Below are 14,609 nucleotides of genomic sequence, written 5' to 3' on the forward strand. Positions count from 1 at the left end.
GGAAACCAAACAAATGGCTGGTTTTTAACACCTCTTGCTCGGGGGAAGGCCGATAGATATGGAGAACAGAGGTGATGAACCTCTAAGCAAGACAAAGCTACAGAACGTCATGGGCCTGGGGACTTCCCATCTTACACAAGCATACACAGATCAGACAAATACAGAACACTACGAATGCAAAATGCCACAACGTCTTAATAAGAGACAACACACACACACACACACACACACAAACAGATGAATGAGCTGAAGTGACAGCTCCTCAGAAGAACTCAGTGAGGGAACAGAGCAGGACATGGACTTATTGGATTGTCCCTTTTCCACAACAGCCGCTGGGCGGCTTGTTAGCGGTGTTCCACCAGCCTCATGCTGGGCCGTGCGTGTGTGTCCTGTGCTCCCTGTTTTCTCCTTCAGTGAAGCTCTGCTGGTGTTAAAGTTCATGTGATGTTCCTGTGGGTCTCCGGACGCAAGTTTGTCGCGTGTCTGCGCGGCGGGACGAGATGTCTGCACAACGTTCATGTTCGTGTGCGTCTCACGCGTGAGTAGCGCGGTGGCTTCAGGGTTTAATTCCGTCCACACGTCGCCTGTTATCTCCCAGGCTCCTGCAGATAAGAGCAGAGGGACGAGGTCTGTCTGTCCCCGTGGGCCAGGGCTGACCTTTAACCCCATAGCTCATTAAACAGTCAGACGCTAAATATAAACGTGCGCCCTTCCTTCGGCCCAGCAGCGTCATATGTCTGCTGACTGTGTTTCCACTATACAGCTCATCTTTATTTAGACATGCAGCTTCACACCAACACAGGAATGTCCAGAGAGTCCATAACAGACATCAACACGACCAGAAATTACCGTACAACACATACGATCAACAGCGGTTCCGTTATGATTTGGGTCTCGCTGCGTTCTTCCATGAGTACGCTGGACTCCAGGTACTGTGGGGACTGCAGGAGAAAGGTGGGGTTTACATCTCTCGGCTGATTTCTGCACGGCTGATGCGATTTGCCAAGGTGCGTACATTCGGAAATAAAGACTTACACACCCGGCTATTTCAGGATCACACACACACAGTTAGCCATGATCACACGTTCCTGTTTCTGTATTCAGGTTATGATCACAGCTCCATGTGCTGATACGTCCTCTCCATCATTTCGTCTGTCAGCAGTGTGTGTGTGCGTGTTTCAAATGAAATAACAGCACATACAGGATCCACAGGCTCCCCTTTATTAAAAAGCCCTTATTAAAACCGTGAGGCCACCCACACGTTCTGGCAGCTCGGAGCGATGCAGAGGATTTTGTTTAAAAAAGCAGTGAGTGGACCAACATCCTGCAAATAAAGGCATCAATTTAATCAACCAAACGGCCATTACAAACCCATTCAGGTGAAAATGGACTGAAGCAGGGGCAACTCATACACTGGCCACGGTGATTGAAAAAAAAATGAATTAAACATATAATGAATAAAATATATGAACTAATATCATACGAAAACTTCCATCCATTGAACCTGTTATTCAGGAAAATCCATTCACCAAATCCACTGTGGTGACCCCTAGCAGGAGCAGCTGAATGAATATGGAATCAGATCCGAGAGAGAATTGCATGCATTGCGTGCTCAGATGTAATATCTAGGTAATAACACGCCCTGTCCACTCCCTGCCATTTATTAAGAAGCCTGTGCAAAGAATTTACATTTTTAGCAGTGGACGTGCAAAACACACACTGATGTCTCACGTGCAGTATGATGAACGGTATAAGTAACGATCAGTATAGTGGTAGTAGCCTTGTGGGTAACACACTCACCTATGGACCAGAAGAACCAGGTTCAAATCCCACTTACTACCATTGTGTCCCTGAGCAAGACACTCTGAGTGTGTCCTGGGGGACTGTCCCTGTAACTACTGATTGTAAGTCACTCTGGATAAGGGCGTCTGGTAAAGGCCATAAAATGTAAATGCAAAATGTAATTATCAGTGTTTCAGTATGTTGGGCGGAGTGGCCATCGGTGGTGTATGAGAGCGAGGGCACAGCCATCGCTGGACAGGTTGTCCCAAGTTGAGTCCCTGCTCGCTGCTTATCTGATCTCACGGGACAATACCATGCCTTAATTCACGAAGGGGGCTGTGTACATACCAAGTTGGCAGGATGGAAATTGCTCTGCGTGACTCATTCACTTTGCATAACGCCGCATTCCGCCACGCCGAGAGTCTTCCTGCTAATCGTGACATAATTGCACCAACGGCGCTCCCGTTTCCTGCTACTTTTGGAGTTGGCCAGTTTGCGCTTCTCTTTAGCTGTTTAACCCATTTCACAGATGAAACCAGCTCAGTTCACAGCATCCTCGGTTCCTGAGCTCTGCACCTCTGATGATGACTGAAGATGGACTGAAAAATTCTCAGCTCGCTCTGATTCACCGGACAGAAATCTGATCCAGGAGACAGTCACCGTGGCATCATTAGTGCAGGCTGTATGTGACCACTAACGGCTTCGGCTCTGTGGGAACAAGTGATGCTCCTGAAATTGGGAATATTTCCAGCGGTGACCATAGGGTACATGGCCACTAATTTATATTTAACTTTTCTCACTTTTTCTTAACTCCCACAAATCACTGTTTCCCCACTTTTAAAATAATTTATTCTCTGGTCTATCAGGACACACAACTCATTGTGGTCTGCAGTACGGGAGCCCCACAGGGAACGGTTCTGGCGCCGGTCCTATTCACCATCTACACTGCAGACTTCTCCTACAACTCCACCAACTGCTTCCTACAGAAGTTCTCTGATGACTCTGGTAGACTTCCACAGGCACAAACATCCTCCACTACAGCCACTGAACATCCAGGGTCTGGACATTGAGGCTGTGGAGACCTATATGAACGAATATCATATGAAAACGTCCTTCCATTGACCCTTTTATTCAGGAAAAATCCATTCACCAAATCCACTGTGGTGACCCCTAGCAGGAGCAGCTGAATGAATATGGAATCAGATCCGAGAGAGAATTGCATGCATTGGGTGCTCAGATGTAATATCTAGGTAATAACACGCCCTGTCCACTCCCTGCCATTTATTAAGAAGCCTGTGCAAAGAATTTACATTTTCAGCAGTGGACGTGCAAAACGCACACTGATGTCTCACATGCAGTATGATGAACGGTATAAGTAACGATCAGTATAGTGGTAGTAGCCTAGTGTGCAGGTACCATGGTGTTCATCTTAACAGTAAACTGGACTGGGCTCACAACTCTGATGCCCCCTGCAGGAAACGGAGGTTCAGGTACCACTCTTGAAGACCTTTTATGACTCTGTGGTGGCCTCATCCATCTTTTATGGTGTGGTCTGCTGGGGAGGTAGCATCTTTGCAGGAAGAGACTGAACAGGCTGATCCGGAGGGCCAGGTCTGTTCTAGGACGCCCTCTGGACCCAGTGGAGGTGGTGAGTGACAGGAGAATGGTGGACAACATCTCCCACTCCACTGCAGGAGATCCTGACAGCACCGAGCAGCTCCTTCAGTGGCAGGCTGCGGCAACCACGTTGTGGGACGGAGAAATTCAGAAGGTCTTTCCTGCCAAACGCTGTCAGGTTCTACAACATCTTATCCTCTAAACTGTTTGAAGTGGGTCTGTGATGATCCTTTTTTTTTTATCAGACTCGTCCAATCCGACCTGGCCAATCTGGCAACATTATTCTCAAAACCTCTGTTTGCTTACCACATGGACATATGTAATACACACAAAGCTATGACCTGAGTCCAGGTTCAGGATGCAGTGGTGGCCCAGCGGGGAAGGAAGCGTACCCATAATCCGAAGGTTGTGGGTTCAAATCCTTAAACGGCACCGTGCCACCGATGTGCCACTGAGCAAAGCGCCGTCCCCACACGCTGCTCCCCGGGCGCCTGTCATGGCAGCCCACTGCTCACCAAGGGTGATGGTTAAAAGCAGAGGACACGTGTCACCGTGTGCTGTGCTGCCGTGTATGACACTTTCACTTTCACATGCCACGCCAGATCCTTGAGAGCTGGAGGCTCGGATCTTGTTTAACTCTTTCAGATCTTATTGTTCTTGTTTGACTTTGTATGTTTCTGGACTCATTCTGCTCTCGCCAATCAAAACACAAATACACTGAAAAAAGTAGATGTTATTTGTTTAATGTACTTTTTTTACTCATTCCAGTAGTTAAAAAATATTAGTTTGCTCTATTAAACTATGCTGAGTGTTTTATTTTTTCATTGTAGAGCTCAAAAAACTCATTCGGAACCAACCACTGCATCTCTAGACTCGTTTTATTTAATCTGTGTGTTGATGATAGAGGTGGTAGTAGCTTAGTGGGTAACACACTCGCCTAAGAACTCGAAGACCCAGTCCAGGGGGGACTGTCCCTGTAATACTGATTGTAAGGCGCTTTGGATAAGGGCGTCTGGTAAATGCTGTAAATGTAAATGATTCTGAGCACAGAGATCTCTGATTGTGGGCGGCCCATAAACTCACAGGTTCAAATCCCCCGACGGCCACCACAGTGCTAATAATGGTTAAGTGAGAGTCATAAAATGTGAAAGTGTTTCTTTAATGTAAAACATTAAATAAAGCAAACCTGACGGCGCTGTGGATTGGCTGAGTGCTGCTCATTCACAGAAACGCCTTCCAATGAAGCCTTCTGAAATGTGAACTGTGGTCCCAGCTGAGACACGTGCTGTTCTGATCTTTCCCGGTTTGCAACTCCTGTGCCAATGTTCTACTTCCATAGCCCAGAATTTGGCGTCAGAGGGAAGAGACTCACCTTCATTGTGCCGGATGTTGAGCTGGTTGATCTGCTCGGTGAACTCGTTCTCCTCGATCGTCTCCGTTCTTGGCACGGACAGTGAGAAGCGGCGCTTGAAGTTCTTCATCTTGTTCATGGCGCCAAACTGCAGATCCTGAGGGAAGAGAAGGAGTTGAAAGGTCTGAATGGAAGGAGAGAAAACCTCCCACATCAGGAAACATTGGTCCTAAGAGTAAATGTTCAACAGAGGACAGAGGTGAAGATTAACGCCAGCGCAGCGGTCAGGCCTCACCACGAGACCGGTCACTTGGGACCATGAGCCTTCAGCTCCACTCCAATAACATCTGACCAGCCTGAGCTGGACCATTTCTACTGTTCAACTGAAATAACATCATTTATAATGTCGGAAATCACCAATTTTACTGCAAAAAATATTTCAGTTGCAATACAAATTTACCTCAAGCTCAACTCTATTGTCATATGTCAACTCTAGCCACATTTTAACATAAAAAAAACAATGCCACGTTTCTTCAGCGATTATGATTCAACAAGATTATCATTAAACATGAAAAGGTGCTGACCGGGTCACTTCCAAAAGTTTCATTCATTACAACTTTTAGAACATTTTATCATACAATGTGTAGATAGAAGGAGTGAGAAGGGAACATGATGATGTCCTTGAACGTCACAGAGTCTAAAGAAATCATTGTTCAGGAGAGAAAAAGGAAGTCACACTTGAGTAGTGACGCCTGGTGGCTGCATGGACTTTCATTCATGTCCCCGACCAACACGAGCTGTGCATGCGTCCGAAGAGCGAGAAGGGTCTCTGGATTAACGAATGGCCGCGCCTTGACGGCACGTGAACCATGCTGTGCGGAGAGATGCCGCCTGCCTGTTTACGCTGCAGTCACGTTTGCGCAGATCCAATTTGCATCCAATGCATTTCCACGTGGGAACTGTTGCCAGATTTGTGCCAGGCAGATCAGAACTGTGCCACATTCGAGGAAAGAAACGGAATTGGCCACTCGGTGTAAAAAGTGCCCTTACGACGGTGGAAAAGATAGACAGATGAACTCCAATAAGGAGACAAGAGCCAGGAAGCAGAAGGAAATGGAGCGAGAACAGCCCGACGTCTGAAGGTCACTGAATCCTGACCTTTTTCATTTATTTTTAAAAGCTCACTTTATTGATCCCGGAGAGGGTGTTTCGGGGAATTAAATCCTCAGGCTGAAGGGGGGGCACCCCACACATTTCCACCACCGTTTAACCGGACAAGAGACGGATCGTTTCCTGCTTTATCGCTGGGTTCTCCTCATCAGCCAGTCCTGAACGAACGAGAAGAGGAGCAGCAGCGGTTCTCTGGTACCAGTCGCTCCAGGAATGGAAACCAGTGACTCAGTGTCGAACGATGACTTTTCCTCACCGCCGACGAGGAGCCGATTATTAGAGCTGCGGCGTGAGAGGTGGGCCGACGGCAGAAAGAACGGTGGGGGGAAGCACCCACACCGGCGCTCGACACAAACCAGAAGGAATCACGTTCTTCCATCCTGAAAATAGCCTTTAAAAGAGCACACGCACTGCATTAATCACGCAGTGCATTATGGGAGGCTGGATGGGCACTCTTGACCATCAAAAAGTTGAGTGTGAAATGCTGGTCAACAATAAACCTGCTTCTGCATGATGGAACAGAGGAATTATACAAACAGATGGACCGGCAGTGAGGAGAAGACTTGAATGAAGAACTTCACTTTTTACCATTGTGTCCCTGAGCAAGACAGTGTCCCTCTAACTAATGGTTGTAAGTCACACTGGATAATGAATGTAAATATAAGAAGAATGAAGACTGAACAAAAGACTGAACAGGGAAGATCAGCAAAAACAGCAGATCAAAACGGAGAATTGCAGCAGGTGCAGACCAGCCCTACACTCAGATCAAACATCACACCTGACCTGACTGTACATCTCACATAAACACCCTGCAGCAGATCCATCTCATGGACACGGACTGGACTAGAGTCAGACGGAGACCACGCCCACTGGACGCTGTCAGGTTCGGATGGGGTCATAGCGTGCACAACTTTGCAAGGAAAGTAGAGGGGAAAATAATGAGATGATTCAGATCTGAGCCCCGGCGCTGCACTCCCGAATCAGAAACCATCTGCTGTGCCACTGCTCTGGGTTCTCATGGAGAATAAATAAACTCGGCGTGGTTCCGTGGCCTCAAATCACTGATCACACGACTCGGATTAGAACAATTTTCCCGCTCATTAGACATCAAAAGCCCAACCTGAGGAACGCAAGTTGTTTCTATTTCAGAGCAACTCATTAAATTCACATACAGTACATGGGCATAAACAATTTCATGATGCCCTCGAGCGGGAGACCACACCCACTTCCTTACATTAGCTGCCACTTGCTCTTTCGGCATCTGAAGAACGGGGGAACTTCTCAGTGTTTGGCCATTTTAATTGGTGCCTTTACAGAAGGTCTGAAATATGTCATCAGTGTGACCTGGAGCTGCGATTTAAAATGAACAAATAAATCTTTGGTGGTAGACCCAGCACCACGTTACTGGAAGGCCCTCGCTCTCCTGCTCATTAGGGCCGGAGGAAAATAAAAACCCGCGGCCCACACACCCGCCCCTCCTGCCCCCATCTGTTTCATTTCCCGCCCGCCGCTCCTTTCATTAACCCGCTGCCCATCGCTCCGTCCGTCTGTCGGCCTGTTGTCTCGCCGAGCTCTGCTGCTTTGGACCTCCACCAGTGTGAAAACGTTGATCAGTAGAAGATCTGTGGAAGAGCCTGGCGCAGAGAACTGAAAAAAAAGCCTCTTGTCTGCTTTTCTCCAACACTTTCAACCATGACGAAATGTTCATCAAGATCCATCATCCTTCTGTCCAATCAGCCTGCAGCTGGAGACACAAACAGCTACAAGCTTTACTTAAATGTCTCTATTCAGTGTCTTAAGGGGACCAGGTTCCACAGGGATCAGTGCTTGGGCCTTTCAACTTCTGTCTACTTGCGACCCTGTACGGATCACAGCAAGAAGCCATCATGACATTCAGGTCCCTCTCAGGTCCCTCTTCTGTCTAAAATATTAAAATATGTCTGGAACCCATTGTCTTTTTTATCCTGGTTCTTCCATATTCTGAATGGGTCCCAGTTATCTTCATAAAATGAATGTATGTATGATGAAAATGGCTTTTATTATATCACAAGCCTCTGTTTTCGTCAGGTCACTCAACCGTCCTTCCCCCCTCACGCTCCGTATGTGAATTCATATTTGTGTGGGGGGGGGGGGGGGGGGGCGAACGTGACCCAGATCCACAGAGAAGAGCCCAGGGGACTCCAGCACTCATTCATGCAGAATGGAGCTCTGAGAAAAGGCCAGCGGTGCTCCAACGTGCCCTTCAACTGCTCCACCGAGATGAGTTGCGCAGGAACCCGGGGGAACGTTCAGGTATTAAAGCTGCAGCTGGATTCTGAGTCCCTGCATCGACATCTACGGGTCAAGCTGCCCTTTTATCCCAATCCTGCACATTCCGAGGTGCAGATTCATTAACCTTCCTGTTTCAATGTTGGAATCTCGTATATTTCACTGTTAATTAGGCAGCATAGAGTTAAACTGAGAGTGTGCGTGAGTGCGTTAGTCAGATTAGCATTTGCTCTGTTGCTCTGGAAATCTCTCAGCAGGCCACTGACTCCATCACCTAGAGCGATCACTCCACCGCACTCTACACCACTGCTGCGCCGCCTTCACAACCAGTTTCATCTCACACGTCCGTCGTCCATCATTACTACATCTCTCAGGTTCCAACTTGTGCTCCTTTTTGGTAAAAATACCAAACCATCCCTGCGCATGAATGCATCTGCATCTGAATGTTATGGGAGGAGCTCCAGCATGCTCCGCCTCCTGGCGTGAGGCGATGACAATGACCTGTTTGCTTACGTCCAGCGTCTCACCCCACAACAACAGTGGCTTTCTGCAGGCCAGTGTCCTCAATAACGGCGTCAGGGTTTCCATCGCTGCATCCCAGTCCCGCTTCTGACTGTACGGCAACGGCTACTTCAGAGAACCGGAGAGCCCGGAGATGTGGTGTGGGAGGAGGCGCTCTGCAGGTGTGCATCTCATGGCCCGAAAATAGACTCCAGGGGGAACATGAAGAACAGCAAGGAATGCAGACGCAGCTCTTGCTTCTTATTGTCATTTGTTTCTATAGTGACCGCGGCGGCACGACGGCCCTTCCACATTTCAGCGGCGCCATTAGCAGCACCTCGGTGCTCTGCTGAGAGGACCTCAGCACGTTCATCCAGTCAAGCTCCGCCCAGTTCATTAGATCCACAGAGGTGAAAATAACCCCCTAATCAGCCTCATGCAATATTGACAACGAGGAGATGCGATGAGAGCGCAGATGACGATGATGGTGACTTTCATCAGGGAGACAAGAGGATTGGTTTCAGCTCTGAATTGAAGGATAGTACCGAGTCCTGACTAGTCCATTAACAGCCTTTCAGTTATGGATCAAAAACGTTTACATTTACAGCATTTACCAGACGCCCTTATCCAGAGCGGCTTACAATCAGTAGTTACAGGGACAGTCCCCCCCTGGAGGTTAAGTGTCTTGCTCAGGGACACAATGGTAGTAAGTGGGGCTTGAACCTGTGACTTTGTGGTATTCTGATTCACAGGTGATCACAATGAATTTCAAATAACCAGTCGGTTCAAAGTCTTTTTTAAAGTTCTTGTTTCGTATAATAACAAGTAAATACGCTTCATCAAGCTCTTTGAACTTCTTTTAACTGAAACATGACCATATGTGGCTGATATTATGGTTATTGGTGTACAGAGAGAGAGGGAAATTGTGTTCAACCTTGTAAACAGACGTCGTCTCCAATGGAGATTTGTGCCTGAGATCCGGTGAGTTTTCAGAAATAATCTGATAATGCTAATAAACACAACACAACCACACACGTGCACACGCACACACACACACACACACACACATCTTTTTTGTTTTGTTTTTGTTTATGTGGCATAAGTGACCTGCAGATCAGGCTAGAGTGTGTAATAGAAGCAAAGGACAAACACACACACACCAGACGTTGCTACAGGAAACACACGGTCATAAGGAAGTGTTTCCATTTGTGGCTCCTCGTGCTTCCTGTGCATTGGCGCATGAGCAGCCAGAAATGGCCGTTTCTCTAAAAAAAAAAAAAAAAAAACGACTTTGATGATAAAACATCATCAGTCTAAGGCGTGTTTCCAGTCAGAAACGTCCACCACAGAAGCCAGAGTGAGATCCCAGCAGGAGCTCTAATACAAGAAGGAATGTCCTGATCTGGGTCACCGACCAGCCGAGCAGATTCTGGATTCTGGACTCGTGACAGGCGGAGCCCAAGTAGCACCAGCTGTGTGGCACCAACACCCTTAACGCTAGGTCTCCACGTGGATGCCCTCTGAGCCCCCTACTGAAAGACATCTAAATCTATAACTACCTGGCCACCCACAGCTCCAATGCCACCACTGGCCTGGTGGGACTCATAAATCAAGGGTCCCAAACCGTCAAGGTGCTGGATGTTGGATTGCGGATTGTAGACCTCATTAGCAGGACTCCAATGGTGAGGTGTTCAGAAGATGGCTAGCAACTTTAAGCCGCTTCAACTTCAAGGCAAACGCCTTAGGTGGCTGAGAGGATATTGGGTCCATGTTGCCATCATAAAGGCCTTCTGCTTAGTTGCTTGAGCACATCATGACCATAAGCGTTACTCAGTGGTTCAGGAATTGTCCTGCAGAGAGTGGCCAAGGCAGCAGAGCTTCCTACCAGGGCTGCCCAGAGTTCCGTACAGGACATATACATCCATCGCGGGCAAGATCATCAAAAGCTCTTCCCACCCTCAGTAACTCTCTTCCCAGTCTGCTGAAATCTCTACAGCCTTTTGTCCTCAGGTCATAAGGCTGCTGAATCAGGACATGCCTGACTTCCACCAGCACTTTTATTGCACTGTATATATAATATATGTCCTGCAGAAATGTAGGAGGTCTTTTGGATTCGGAACATCTGCTTCACTGAAAATGCCTTTAACAGGGCTCACTGGAAGATGATGAGAGAAACCATTTCTGTAAATTGGGTTCCTGTACTGTATTATCTGTTTTTTGCCCGGCTTTATTTTATATTGTATAATATATTTTCATATTTTCATACTGAATCTTGTTGCTTGAGGGAGCCCAACAACCAGCAACTCATTTCTCGGGTTTAGCCCACGAGTGCCGACGGAACCTACGTGAATGATGAGCACTCGTGTCTCTGACATGTTATACACTTCACCAGAGGTCCTTTGTGTCAAACGGCACGTCATATTATAGACAGAGCAATTCTCTGTATATGGTGGAGCTGCAAGAATAAGACATTATTCTCCAGTGGGGTGAATACAAACTCACGACTAGGCTTTAAAAGGTGCTTCATCTGGAGAAACCTCCTTCGCTTTGGACCATGGACACTCAGAACAGAAGCACAAAGGAGAAGTGCAGGTTAATAAAGACAGAAGAAAGGAAGCCAAAGAAAAGTTGCTCAGGGTAACAGGACAAAATGAACAGGGGACAATGGTAAGATGCAGCAGGTGGAGAAGACGAAGAACACGCAAAGGAACTGGGAAGCAACGAGGAAGTAAAGAACTGAACTACAGGGCACAGGAACAGACCTGGAACCTCACACTGGTTGCTGGTCATCACCCAGTCCATGAGGGCCTTTACGTTCCGCGCATTATTCTGTGTTTCTTTGTTATTTCTTGTCCTTTCTGGGAACATATTTTTGGCAGTAAATCACTTTGATCTGGATGAACATGTTAATGTGAGTAGTTATAATCAGACACAAACCCTCCGCGTTCTTTCATCTCCTAAAAAGGAAGAGAAAGGCGGCCGAGCTGCATAATCAGGGGCTTGCGCCCCGTACAGATCGAGTTCGGCGCAGAGGTGGTGCCAGGTACCGGGCGGCCTTCAGCCGGCTGAACGCTGAGCCACTTCCGAGTGGAGCTGACCCCACACCGCCCGGTACCACACACACACACACACACACACACACACACACACACACACACAGGAAGGAGTGTAATGGGTCTGAGCCGCTGCCACCATCATGTTTGTACAACAAACAGTCGCAGGGTCCAGAGCGCCAGCGCGAAAACAGCGGTCATGAGCTCCAGGCACGACACAACGCAGTGGGAGAAGTGAGAAAACGCGCACTTTCATACAGCACGCAATCATAAACACACACCCCACACTGCTATAACCTCACACACACACACACACACACACACAGCTACTCACAAACCATACAACACTGCATCACATGGTCAAACCCAAACGTCCAGAGGAACGTGCGGCGATGGGCCGGCTGATGAGAAATGCATTCATGGGTTCCGCCCCTTACGTAAACACACGGAACACAGTCAGGTTCCCGGCAGGAACTCCACACAGGCCCAGGTGTCCGGGCACGGGCCAGAGGGCTGCAGGACGCGGTGCAGGCGGGAAGGGTTCCGAGTGACCTGTGTTTGTCGGAGTTACAGTGCCACCACCGGCGGCTCGACCCCGGGCTCCCCATCGCCACGGCAACGCAGCACAACCGCAGGGAGGAGTGTGGTGCCTTCCTCGTTTACGGACAGACAGACAGACAGACAGACAGACAGACAGCTCGGAAACAATTCCTCTTTTATCCTGTACTCTGGGGAGAGAGAGGGAGGGGGGGGGACCGTACAATCATCACCAGTGAACAAAGTTGGGCTGACGGGCAGATCGGCAGTGTTCTAACACACACAACAAAATGACAGTGCAGAACCGTGCAGGGTCGTCACCAACAGTGCAACGCAGTGCAGCGTGACAGCGTCGGGTGATTAAAAAAGTACAGACACCACAACTGGAACCAGAGAGACAGAGAGAGACAGAGAGAGAGGGAGAGACAGGCGGACGAAGAGGGACTCACGGCGGAGGCTGGAGATGCTGAAGGAACCGAGGGAGCAGTAATCCTCTCCTGGAGACCGCCAGGTTCCGACCCTCTGACCGTCCAGCTGAGACGATGTGAGGGAGGAGGGGGAGAGGGAGGCGGAGAGGAGAAGAGGAAACTAAAAAGAAAGAAAAAAAAAAAAAACAGAAACAGAAATGAGCCTCGTCTCTCAGAAGCATTTTATAATCAGGAGGTTGTGTCCGCCCCCAGCTGCTTGTGCTCCCACCCCTATTGTTATAGCAACGGCCAATCAGGAGGCAGCATGGCGCAAGCCTTTCCCTCTACTCTGGTGCTGAGAGCTGCGTTACAGTAGCACTCTGTACAGTAGTTAATGCAAAATCCCACTGTGTGTGTGTGTGTGTGTGTGTTCACCAACACTCAACAATGTGCCCTACAAAAACAAGCAAAAACAAAAAATCTAAGTCTGTTGCTTTCCTCCTCAGGAGTAAAATATCAGCATTTTAAATGTAATAATATATTCCAAATGTTCTGGCCATTTGGTAAAATCTGTGAAAACTTGTTTCCTGGATAACTAGCAGCCATATGGCTCCGTGTCCAAGCAACAAACTTGTTATCTTCACTTGCATGCCGTTTTTTTTTTTTTTTTAAATCATTAAGTAATACAGACACTGATACTGTCCTCATAATTAACTGGCACAAAGCAAACTGTGTCTGTGTGAAAACACAATTTCTCATGAAACCATTACAGACCTGCATGTTTACACTGCGGGAAAGGGAGGGGCTCCGCAGAGCAGGATTTCTCTCCGTCTCGAGCAAGAAGTCGATAGGAACGCTTCTTACCTAAAACATGACTCTCAGTGTGAAGTGAAACTGATTACCATGGAAATCCTGCTCCTTAGAAGTGGTGGCACAGAGGGCAAGGAAGCCGATACGAAGTTCGATACTAAAGGGTTGTGAGTTCAAATCCCGTGTATTTGCTGTGTATCACAATGACAACAACAGCCACTTTCACTCATAGTCTCAACATAGATCAGATACTGATCAGATCCTCTTTCTCATGTGATAGCTGTCAATTAGCAAGACAAGGGACCAGGCCATACCAGCCGAAGAACGTCTGATATTGGACGCTAAGGACGGTTGGGCCTTGTTAGTACTTAGACTACCTGGGAAAACCAGGTGCTTTAAATTTTCAGGGCAGTGGTGGCCTAGCGTGTGAGGAAACAGACCCGTAATTGGAAGGTTGCCGTCCGAATCCTGAACAGCTGAGGTGAGCAAAGCACCGTCCCCACCGTCCGTCTGTCATGGCTGCCCACTGCTCACCAAGGGTGATGGTTGAATGCTAAGGACACGTTTCGTTGTGTCACCGTGTGCTGTGCTTGCCGTGCTTCACAATGACAAATCACTTCACTTTCACCTTCATGTTGTTGTAGCTTCATTAATTAGTGCATTAGATCTAGCAGCATCCGCCGGCTATCTTCTATGAACACATGCCAGATCAAATCAACAAGTTTGACTGATAACTGACTAAAAGATTACAGACAAACCCTGTTTCCAAGAAGACATGTGGACATTTCAGTTTGTGAACAAAAGAAAGAACATCAAGGCTCTCCCGCTGATCCATTGCTTTTTCTTATTGCAATCATAAAATCACATATCCCTTTATGACTATATATGGCTTTTTGTGTTTGTGAATAATGCAAAAGTGAAAGTGAAGTGATGGTCATTGTGATACACCACTGCACCCGTGCCCTAACACCCAGACCCTGCACTCCCCTTAGTCGTGGAAGTGGCCCCGAAAGATGTGGGCGCTGGCGCCGTCCTGTCCCAACACAGCATACAGTGCACACAACAAAATGTGGGTCTTTACTTTACCCTTTACCATTTTTGGTGAGCAGTGGG

The 14,609-nt window shown here is 47.9% G+C and overlaps 1 protein-coding gene and 1 long non-coding RNA gene across 3 annotated transcripts in view; one reads left to right on the forward strand and one right to left on the reverse strand.

Moving 5' to 3' along the window:
• cdk18 (cyclin dependent kinase 18) overlaps positions 1 to 12,882 on the reverse strand; it is a 33,538-nt gene extending 20,656 nt beyond the window's left edge. For both annotated transcript variants that reach the window (XM_028997390.1, XM_028997389.1), the window contains exons 1-2: positions 12,729 to 12,882; positions 4,772 to 4,907 (exon numbers count right to left, since the gene is read on the reverse strand). In XM_028997390.1, the coding sequence (XP_028853223.1) occupies positions 4,772 to 4,889 (118 nt within the window). In that variant the 5' untranslated portion in view covers positions 4,890 to 4,907; positions 12,729 to 12,882. The remainder of the gene's footprint in view (positions 1 to 4,771; positions 4,908 to 12,728) is intronic.
• Positions 657 to 3,388, forward strand: LOC114800252 (uncharacterized). Its single transcript, XR_003751363.1, has 3 exons — positions 657 to 1,007; positions 2,312 to 2,546; positions 2,649 to 3,388. It is a non-coding gene; the product is annotated as an uncharacterized LOC114800252 (long non-coding RNA).
• Positions 12,883 to 14,609: the final 1,727 nt, after the last annotated feature.

Source organism: Denticeps clupeoides, chromosome 12 (genome assembly GCF_900700375.1).
Source record: "Denticeps clupeoides chromosome 12, fDenClu1.1, whole genome shotgun sequence".
In the NCBI taxonomy this organism is placed as follows: Eukaryota; Metazoa; Chordata; class Actinopteri; order Clupeiformes; family Denticipitidae; genus Denticeps; species Denticeps clupeoides.